General features: G+C 48.8%; 2 protein-coding genes across 2 annotated transcripts; both read right to left on the reverse strand.

The window, feature by feature from the left end:
* Positions 1 to 864: 864 nt before the first annotated feature.
* On the reverse strand, positions 865 to 3,170 carry P152DRAFT_394067 (uncharacterized protein; the record flags this gene model as incomplete). The annotated part of the gene is made up of 2 exons (XM_033676234.1): positions 865 to 1,266; positions 1,314 to 3,170. The coding sequence occupies 2 exons, from the start codon at positions 3,168 to 3,170 to the stop codon at positions 865 to 867; spliced, it is 2,259 nt and encodes a 752-aa protein (XP_033535462.1).
* Positions 3,171 to 7,365: 4,195 nt separating this feature from the next.
* P152DRAFT_393745 (uncharacterized protein) lies at positions 7,366 to 8,357 on the reverse strand (the record flags this gene model as incomplete). The annotated part of the gene is made up of 3 exons (XM_033676216.1): positions 7,366 to 7,861; positions 7,927 to 8,139; positions 8,197 to 8,357. The coding sequence occupies 3 exons, from the start codon at positions 8,355 to 8,357 to the stop codon at positions 7,366 to 7,368; spliced, it is 870 nt and encodes a 289-aa protein (XP_033535463.1).
* Between the last annotated feature and the right edge of the window lie 1,797 nt (positions 8,358 to 10,154).

Consider the following 10,154-nt stretch of genomic DNA (forward strand, 5'->3'; position numbering starts at 1 on the left):
GAAACGGCCGTCAGCGTGTCATAATGTATACGGTGCCGGTAGTATGGACTTGGACATGAAGCTGCTGAGGTGGAGTGATCAACGTCAACGACTACTTCAGCAACGAAATCGAATTGAGACAAGCATGCTTGTAGAACCTATGGTACCTTGAAGGATAAATCAAGCATTTGATTCTGTTCTGCACGTTGTACCAAGTGTAGATCCAGGTTGTAATATAACTGAGGTGGTTGGTTAAGGGTGAGCTGACCATTTTCGTGCCTCCGAACAAGGAGGGGCATCATGATGATGCTACCAACGCCAATGCAAACGCCAAGCTTGAAGACTGATGGCAAACTATGAGATTCTCATCATCAAGAGCCGAGACCCTTATCACGAGTTTCGATGTCTAACATTCAGTTACAGAGGTTGAGGTTCAATTTCGGTATTAGAGGATCACGGTAGGAGCAGGAGCTGGAGCTGGAGTGGTTCTAAGGATACAAGGCAACAAGGAGTCTCCAGACACATCACCCATCCACCTGCAAATGGAATATCTGGCCACGATTAGAATTCACAGCAGCGTTTTCTGCACTGGCAAAGCATAAACTAGATTGTTGTACCATAACGAAGATGATAATGCTAGATTGCTAGCTAATTATGCACAGGATGCCCTTCAAATCAACGAAATCGATAAACGTTCAAATCTCGATGCTTCAGCGAGCCGCTGAAGAGAAAGGGGCTCCATACACTCACAATGCAAGACCAGTGTCTCACAATTGAATGACTACAGCATCATCAAGGAGTCTCATCGTCATCCAGGAAAGCGAATTTTCCTGTTGTCTTCGTTCCCATCTTCTATCTCTTCTTGGGTTTTATCGTGAAAAAAATTTAATCACGCTCCTGCTCCGATATAGCTCGAGAGGGTGAACAGAGGTTAGGACTCTCACATTCTTGAAGGGAAGGAGTTTCCTCTTTCCCTTTCAAAGCGGACTGCGTGCTTGTCTTCTCCAAGAAGTGAAAAGCAGACCGATCACGCAATAACTGGTTTCCCGCAACGTGGTACTTGTTCACACGCTTCAACTCGATGAGACCCGACTCGAGGATCCCAAGTTTCGTGGTCGCACGTGCCCTTTCTTGTGCGGAATCTTGGTTCTCGGAAGCAATATGTTGTATCTCATCATCGTCCATGTCGCAAATGATGTGAGCAGATATCAACTCAGGCAACTTCTGCAGAAGGCATCGCTCAATTGCAAGAACGCTGACTTCGTCGACAACTGTTTTGCGAGCAACCTACTCAAGTTTAGTGCGAGTTCAATTGTGCAAGTGTTATACATTACTTTGTAGTACGCTTCCATCATATCAGTAGCAAGAGAGCAAGAGAATTTATCCATGTTCACCTCCGTGTGATCGGAGAGCATTTGGACTAAACTTTTTATATTGACATGATAGTATTCTATTCCATGCTTATGGAATGCTCCGCTGTCGTTGAAATAAGCCGAAAGCCGTTTCTCCAACGCCGCTGTGCGACGCTCAGCCTGAACCTTTTGGACAGTGTCGATCAGGTAGTGGTTGTACGTAGTCGGATGACCACAAAGGTGAGGGTCCAAAATCTCGTCCACTTTCGTATTCAACTCGTTCTTCAGGCCATCGAATGATGGGTTGATTATCCTTGTGAGAAGCTTTTCCGCAGTATGTATGTCGGTGATATGCTTCAGGGTAACGCTCACTGCGGAGAACGCTGCCTCGAAGATCCGACCAACAAGCTTGTAAATCAAGGCCCTCCATGGCTTGCATTGCTTTGAGAAGAGTTCCTCAACGACCAGGGGATTGAATGTGCCAGGCAGTTCGCGACCTCTGCTCTTTCTCATGAGTATCTGTACCTCGTCGATATAGTCATCGCGGGATATTTCGCGTGGCTTATCGGGGGATGTGTTCTCGACAATGGTTTGAGAATGGCCTTCCGAGTACATCTCCTCCGAAAAGTCCGACAATGCGTTTTGCACCACTGCGCGAAGGCGCCTTTCGTATACGCCCTGAGCTGTGACGTCTGAAAGGAATGGATCGGTGTACACTCCGTCTACAATAGCCTTGATCAGGTTGTAGAAACGTTGGCCGATGTTGAGCAGATAACGCCGCTGATCAGCTAGTGTTTCTCGTCCTACACCCAGTTTGTCCAGTGTATCTTGGCATTGTTTCGCTTCGATTTCGACATCTTCCAGAACGCTAGGAAGCTGCTGAAGGATAAGATTTCGGAGAATCGCGCCGAGCCGGACCAGAAGGGCATCCTTTCCACGTTGAGATGGTGCCAGAGAAGTCCAGACGCCTCGGGAAAAAAAATTGGCCTCAGACCTGTCTCGTTCTGCGGTAGTGGCATTCCGAGAGTTGAAGTCCCTATTCTTCAAGACATGCCATCCAAGGCGGAACGTAACATCCTTGTTCTGGGCGAGATGGACATAGTACTGTTCGCTTTCTGAACCTTCATCCAGTGTGTCTGGTTTTGTGATGAGGCCAAGTGTACGTTGGCCGTTTGGATCAACTTTGCGAGCAAGTCGGGTAACAGATTGAAGCGCGAACTCGTTTTTAGCGGACACCACCGCGCAAATAACGCTTCGAGGCTTCTCCATGTACGACATCACAAGAGATTCAACCATTTTTGCGTCCTCGTCAGACTGATCCTTGTTCGCAGCAGAAAACAGTCCTGGGAGATCCACCAGTGTCAAATGAGGCTGCTCCGGTCCTGAAATTTCGACCCGGAGGATGTCGGAACTGAAGACCTTTTCAGTGCCATTTACTCCCATCACGGCCTTTGCGCTTTCGATGACATGACCGATATCCAGGTCTTTCAGGGCGACAGAAAACTTCCCTATCTCTTCCTTCTCTATCTCGGACCGTTCAGGACTCGGGATGATGCAAACTTTGACACCGACCGTAGTACTTCGGCGAAGAATAAGTTCCGTTGCGAATCGGGTACAGAGAGTGTCCTTTGTCGGGAAAGACATGCCTGAAATGGCTTCCAGGGTGGAACTCTTCCCAGAGGACTGATCGCCACATATGATGATTTGAGGCAGATCAATGAAGCGGCCTATGCCTGTAGAGCGAAGCTTGTCGACGATATCAAGAAGGTCACGGTGTTCACTGTTCTGCAGAAGTACAGGGGGGCCCGCTTGCGGCTCTGTGAAAGCCGTTTCCTCCATACCAGGGGTATTCAGGAAGGAGATGGAGGTGTTCAAGACTAGAAGATCAAAGTTGGAGGATCGACTCAAAAAGTTGGCGACTTTGGATATAGCGAAAGAAATTTACTTCAGTGTGAGAGAAATTGTCTTTTCTTACCAAAGGACAAAGTACTAGGACAAACCAAATCAATCGCTCTATCTCGTTGATTCTATCTGCTTTTCCTACCCAAAATCATGGTCGATTACTAGCACTTAACACATGAGCAGCAAACACATGCCTAGCATATTCGGGAAGATGCTTGCAACAGCTCGACATTCTTACCTGGTCTTTTCAAGAAGTGTCTGGCCCTGGGAAATGCCACCGATTTCTCTCTAGCGAAGGATTGACTGGATGGTCCAAACAAAACTGACGTGCGAAGCTAGGTCTATCCATTCAAGCCAAGACGGAGTCCTCGCAAATCTGAAATTCCCATGGAAAGGACAAGGTCACATCCTCCGTTGGTTTGGGGACATTCAAAAGTTTTAAAGGGGTAGCCTTAGTCTGATAATGACGTTGAGCTAGAGGGCTGACATCCAGATGATCGAGATTAAAATAGGTCGGTTGAGTCCCCCAATCCATATTAGTTAACTAGTAATTAAAGGATGCCGTAGTTACCAGCTGTTAACAACAACAGGCAGGAGCACGCAGACCGCATCATGTCCTGCTGCAGGCCGTGCAGTATCCATCTCTGTGGTCAGCCGTTCAGGTAATATCAGTCTGAAGGGCCTCGATCAATGATCTAGGATAGCATTCTCAGAGTATTCCTCTGAGAACTTGGAAGGTCTTTGGTATGCCCTTAGTTCTCCATTCCTGGCATTGGGAGTTTGGGACATGAGATTGTGGCGGAAAACCCATCCGAAAAGGGCGGTGGGCGTGCTACCAGTCCAGGAACTATCTGAAACAGTTCAACTGAATTATATTTGTAATATTTAAGGCTAGTGATATTTTCCCCCGATTTTGAGATTTTCTCCCCCCATGAGATTATCCCCCTGCGCTAGCCATAATTAGTGGAAATTAAATGCTTAATTTGGTCTAGCGCATACCTAGTTCCACTTCCTTAATTAACTTGTTCTTTCCCTGTTAACTAACTAACTTAGAACAACTTCAACACCTAATTTGTTCTTTCTCTCATAGATCTCAGCATGGAGGATATCGCCCCTCCTCCAGATTATCTTTACGAGTCCTATGAAGAAGCTTACAATGCTCTCAGAAGCCATGGCATGCAGCATGGCTACGGCTTCCAACTCAAACGGAGCAAACCTCACCATTCTGATGAAAAGACGCGATATTACTACTACTGTGATCGATCCGGAAACTATCAGTCAAGGGCAAAGATTTTGAGCACAAGCACGCGCTCAATAGGGTGTACTTTTAGGCTTGTCATATTCAAGAACAAAAACGACGACCAGTGGAAGCTGGAGGTTATACACAAGCATCACAACCACCCCCGATCACTTAACCCTAGCGCGCATAATGTCTATCGCAGGCGGACATCGGCGCAGAAAGACACAATTGAATCAATGACACGTGCCGGGGTACGGCCGATGCAGATAATGGCTGCCATTCAAAAGGAGGATCCGGACACGCTAGTCTCTGCCACCGATATTCGCAGCGAGAGGAAGGCAATCAGAGAGAAGCACTTAAATGGGAGGAGTCCGATTGAGACATTGCTAGATAACCTGTCCACGCCGGAATGGGTCTTCGCTGTCAAGAAGGATGCAGATCATCACGTGCAAGGTCTCTTCTTTGCCCACCAGAAGCAGATCGAGCTGCTGCTTGCGAATCCCGATGTCCTGTTGATGGACTGTACGTACCGAACCAACAAGTACAAACTCCCACTGTTGCACATACTCGGCTGCACCAATCTACAGACGTTCTTCTCTGCAGGCTTCTGCTTCCTCCGCAGTGAGACACAAGCAGACTACCATTGGGCAATCTCAAACTTCCTCCTTAAGACGGGAGCACTACAACCACGGGTGTTCATTAGCGACCAGGTGGATGCGTTGAAGTTGGCAGCCTACACTCTGTTTCCGAGGATCCCACAACTCCTATGCGTATGGCATATCAACAAGGATGTACAGACAAAGACTCAACAGGTCTGGCGAAGCGCTGATGGAGTAACAAGAGAGGAGAAGCAGGAAATCGCCGATAAACGGGCTAAATTTATGAAGCGTTGGACCCAGGTATGCTCCAGCTCTGACTATAAACAAGATACAATAGACCTAACTAGAACAGCTTGTCTACGTCAAGGGACCACTTGAGTTCCAATTCAAGTGGGACGAACTACTGAAAGACTATGCTGACCAACGAGAACTTTGCACATATCTATGCGAAAATCAATACCACACGCGCACCGAGTGGGCAGCTGCATGGACGTCTTATCACCGACATTACAACGCAATTACTACTTCTCCTGTTGGAGGAATGCACAAGGTTTTAAAGGACTATCTCATGACTTCGAGAGGCGACTTAATACAAGTTGTTCAAAGGATTGAGCGGGTGATCGACAGTCAATACAGCAAATACAGGATGGACCTTATCTCCTCGATACAGCGCGCCAAATCTGAGCACAAACCGGAGTCAATGCCATACCTACCTCCCAGGATTTATGACGTCCTCACGCCACCGGCTATTGCGCGCATCCGGCAGCAGGATCTGCTGCTCCAGAACGAGCAAAGACAACGTCGTAACTGGCACCCTTGTTCTGGCCTTTTTGAGAAGACGAATGGTCTTCCGTGTCGTCATACGCTACAAGATATGAGGAATTCTGGATCGACATTACGATTAAATTTCCTTTACGACAATCATTGGCGCTATCAACGTGAGCAAGGACAGTCAATACGTCTATCTCCAAGGCCATACCGGTCTATCATCGAGTCGCTTCCTGCTGAAACAAGAGGTACGCCGAGGAGGAATGAGGCATCAACCCGTAGAGATCCATCAGGCTTTGAACAACATGTGCGACCTTCTATCCCTCAATTTCAGCCTCCTCCTCAACCCCAGGGTCAAACGCTTGCTGAGATCTTACGACACACAAGCACAGCCATTACGGTGTCAGTTTCTACAACTGCACCAGCTACGAATCCTACAACTACTTCTATATCTATGTCGATCCCTGCACCTACCCCTATAGCTTCCCCTACTCCATCTCATTTATCATCACCTGTCTCTGTTTCTGTGTCTACTACTACGGCTCAACCCCCTCTACAGTCTGCTTGGCAACCTCCGTCGTTGGAAGAGTTCTTTGGCGACATCGAGCGTCGCCGGCTTCAGCCCACTCTACATAACTACAGTAACTCTAACAGAGTGGCCAATGTTTTGGCGGAGACAGGGCAGGAAAGGGACCCGACAGAACTGATTGAAGCACGAAATATGGCTCTCGCTACAAGCGGAGTGTATGCTTCCTGCACTCCAACAATGGCATGGAATTATCACTTTGGAGATATGAAAGCCTTCTACGATGAAAAATTTGCACAAGTCGATGCTCAAAATACCTTTTTTGAGTCTCAGGGTGTGCGCAGAGAGCGTCCTAAGCGTGCTGCAGCAGAGACGGCTTCAAATGCTTGGAAAGGACTTAGCCCCCGCAAGAGACAGCGACGTCAGTAGAAGATAGGCTTCATAATGTGAAGTAGCTATGAAAGCTCCGGGGCCCGTCGAGAACGTAGATGTCAGCGATATGGTTACGGGCCACATTGCCTACCGGTACTTAACTGGGAAGATGTTTCAACGGATCGGATTTGAAGATATCTCAGTTGTCGAGACCAAGCGAGAGGAGCTTCAGGAGGAAGCAGAATAAACATGTTGACGAGATCGCGGAAGAGGAGGCGAGGGATATAGAAAGGAAGGCGGAGCAGAAGAGTCGGGGACGCTGATGTCCCGGGCGACGGAAAACTTGAGCTTGAATGAGAGCCGGGAAGGAGGTAGGGGGGCTAAGCAGGATTTCAGAGAGGCAGAAAATAGGAACCAACGGTTATCTTAGTCAACTATCTATGTCGCCATGCCCTAACGAGAGCTACAGTGAATGATGAACAATCCAAGTCCATCCGGATATGCCAGATCTCTAGACATCTAATGGTATATGATCTCCCCTGCCCAGAACCGATACCCACGGATATATACAGTATAACATAACGCCATATCATGTACCAGAACCAAACTTGACATCCCAACCGAACATCACTTGCCCGCCGCAAACTCTTGCTCCGGCGCCTGCAGCACATACGGCGGAGCTGCCCCCTCTAGTGCCTTCCACTGCCGCGGCGACTCCAACTCCACCGTTGTCGGGCTTGAGTTCTTCAGCCGCGGCGTGCCCGCGGGATTCAACGACGAGTGGGCGTCTCCGAATAGGTTGGTCACCACTGGGATCAGATTCCCCTGCGGCGGCATCCCCCTCTGCTCCTGCGAGTGGTCGTGGTATGGCGGCGGCATCTCCTGTGGCACCTGCTGCGGCATGTGCTGGGCGTAGTACTCCGATCCGGCGCCGTACTGCGGCTGCTGGTAGATTTGTTGTTGTGGGTTCATTTCGTAGAGGACTTGTTGGGGTGCGAAGCTGGTTGCTTGGTATTGGAGGTTTGTGGGGTTGGCGACGGAAGTGTAGGCGCCGCGGCTGCCGGCTTTGCGGTACCTGTAGAAAACGGTGGAGGCGTAGAAGAGGGCACCGACGTAGGCGGGGCTAGAAAGGCAGGATTAGTACGTGAAAAAGTCGGTTCAAAACGGATGACCCCAAGAGAGTCTTACCAAAGAACGATGGTCAAGGCAATGGCGGCAGCAGTGGCGTCCCGAAGAGCAAGGAAGATGTTAAGAATATAGCTGCCGACCCAGATCAGGGCCTGAACGATGCTGAAAACAAGGAAGACCTTCGGGCTTAGCATTTGTCTCGCGAAGAGCACTAAGGACGTGATGTCGAGGACCACGGAGATTGCGCATAGGGCGATATGGATTGAAAGGACGCTGTTCAAATGTTAGATTGAGACTCATGCCGTTTGATGTTTCTAGAGCTAGACTCACGCTACGTCGTAGATCCTGGTGTGCGTATAATGGTCCACGGCTCCAAAGGCGACCGCATAGATACCGATCATGATGATCCTGACGATATTCTTGACAATCCAGAGGGGGATCAAGACGCTCTTCATCCATGGCGTATTGTCGTGCCTATATCTCGGCGGCATCTTGACGAAATGGTTCCCCGAAGTCCAACTGCGATACGCGATAAAGGCTACACGCTCAGGCCATTCTCTTCGGTCTGTATAACAACAAGGCACCTCAATCGATGAAATGGTAGCCTAGCACCGTAGCCAGACCAATGCGTCAAATCAATCGATACGAAAAGAATAAGTAATACCAGCTACCGCATGAAAGTCATTTACATAAAGACAGAATAACCGAATGACCCGCGGGAGGATTGCCAGGTTCAAACTCCAACGGAGGTTCAGAGACGGCCGTAATGCCCCCAGGATTGGGGCGCTGCGGCGCTAGCGTGCTTTCGTTGATCATAACGCGTTGTTAGCTAGGCCAGGCGGCCAGCCACTGTCCAAGGCTTCCTACGTATTAGTAGGCCCGGTTTGGACTGGCCTCCTCCACCATCTTGCATTGCAAACGTCTACCAAGCGGTGCGGGGAGATATGGAGGGGATGATTGGAAGGATCTTTGACGTTATAGAGGGACGATTTCAACGCGGTGCTTCGGTTCTGACTTCTGATGGACTTGGACTTCGGACTTTGAAGTCTTTAGAGCGTTGCAACGCCGAGAGAGAAGCGGATTGCTGCGCCAGGCAGTAGTGCACAAAACTTGGGGTATGATTCTGCAACGTAGTAAGCTCAAACCTGCCTTGGCCTGGTTGTCTTTTCGATCTAAAACTTCCGCGGTCCTAGTGTTAACTAGAGAAATGCTTGGGAAAGTTTGAATTCCTAAACACGGCGCGGCTCGTGGGACGTGGAGTCGAAGGTGCTAAATTTAGAAGAGTTAAGTTCAGGAGGCCTTGGCCACGTCATGAAATCATTGAACTGGAACATCAACTTTCAAATTCCAGCTGGTGTAGGAGTACTAGCACTCAGCCTTGTCGTTAAATAACCTGTAAAGTGTAAACCACTCCGGATTTACCTGTATTTTATAGGGTAAGATGTATCTAAGTCATAAAAATTTGTTATGATACAAGCTCAACTGACAACTGTTTTCTTACTCTAACTTTATCGTATCATACGGGTAACACCCGTATGGGTTTTCCCCACAACGTGCACGGCACCACTCCTTGCACGGTCCATCGCGTCATAAGCGCTCGCGATGGGCACTCAGTTTTGCAGCCATTCGCGCCCATATACAATAGAGATTTAGAAAAAATTGTTGTTATGACATTCTGAGATACTATAAGCTTATTTAGGGCCCAAATCGAAGTCCTTAAGATATCATGGTGGCCGGGAAATGCGACCTCGCCGCGTCTGAGTCTCCATTCCTTCAGATTCCTCTCCATCGCTATCTAGCTCCTCCACATCGCTGCTGATTACCTGCGGCTGTACAATTTGCTGTGGAGAGGCTTCTTTTGCTCGTTTTCTGGTGTTTCGAGGTGTTTTTAACTCTTGGAGAAGCTGTGCCTGTGCCGATCTTGCTTCACGATCAGCCTGTCGAATGGCCCTACGTCGAGCAAGCTCTACCTCTCTTTCTGCCGCCCTAATCTAACGGTCCTGTGCCCGTTGAGCAACTTGTTCCGCTCGTAGCCTATCATTCTCTGCCCTCTGAAGTGCTTTATTCAGTTTTGCCTATGCTTTCCGTGCCTTCTCATCGCGTTTACCCTGATCCTTCTCTCGCTGGAGCTCACGAGCTCGCTCGATCTTTTTAGGACTGTAGAACTGTGATTTGGAACCCGATTCAGCACGTAGCTCTTCAAATAAGGGTCTGCCACGCTTACGCTTCCTCCTTTCGTGCATAATGGCATGTCTAAGGCCCTGATTTTCGCCTCGGAGGAGAGCTAT

This window comes from Eremomyces bilateralis, assembly GCF_010015585.1.
Source record: "Eremomyces bilateralis CBS 781.70 unplaced genomic scaffold P152scaffold_6, whole genome shotgun sequence".
NCBI lineage: Eukaryota > Fungi > Ascomycota > Dothideomycetes > Eremomycetales > Eremomycetaceae > Eremomyces > Eremomyces bilateralis.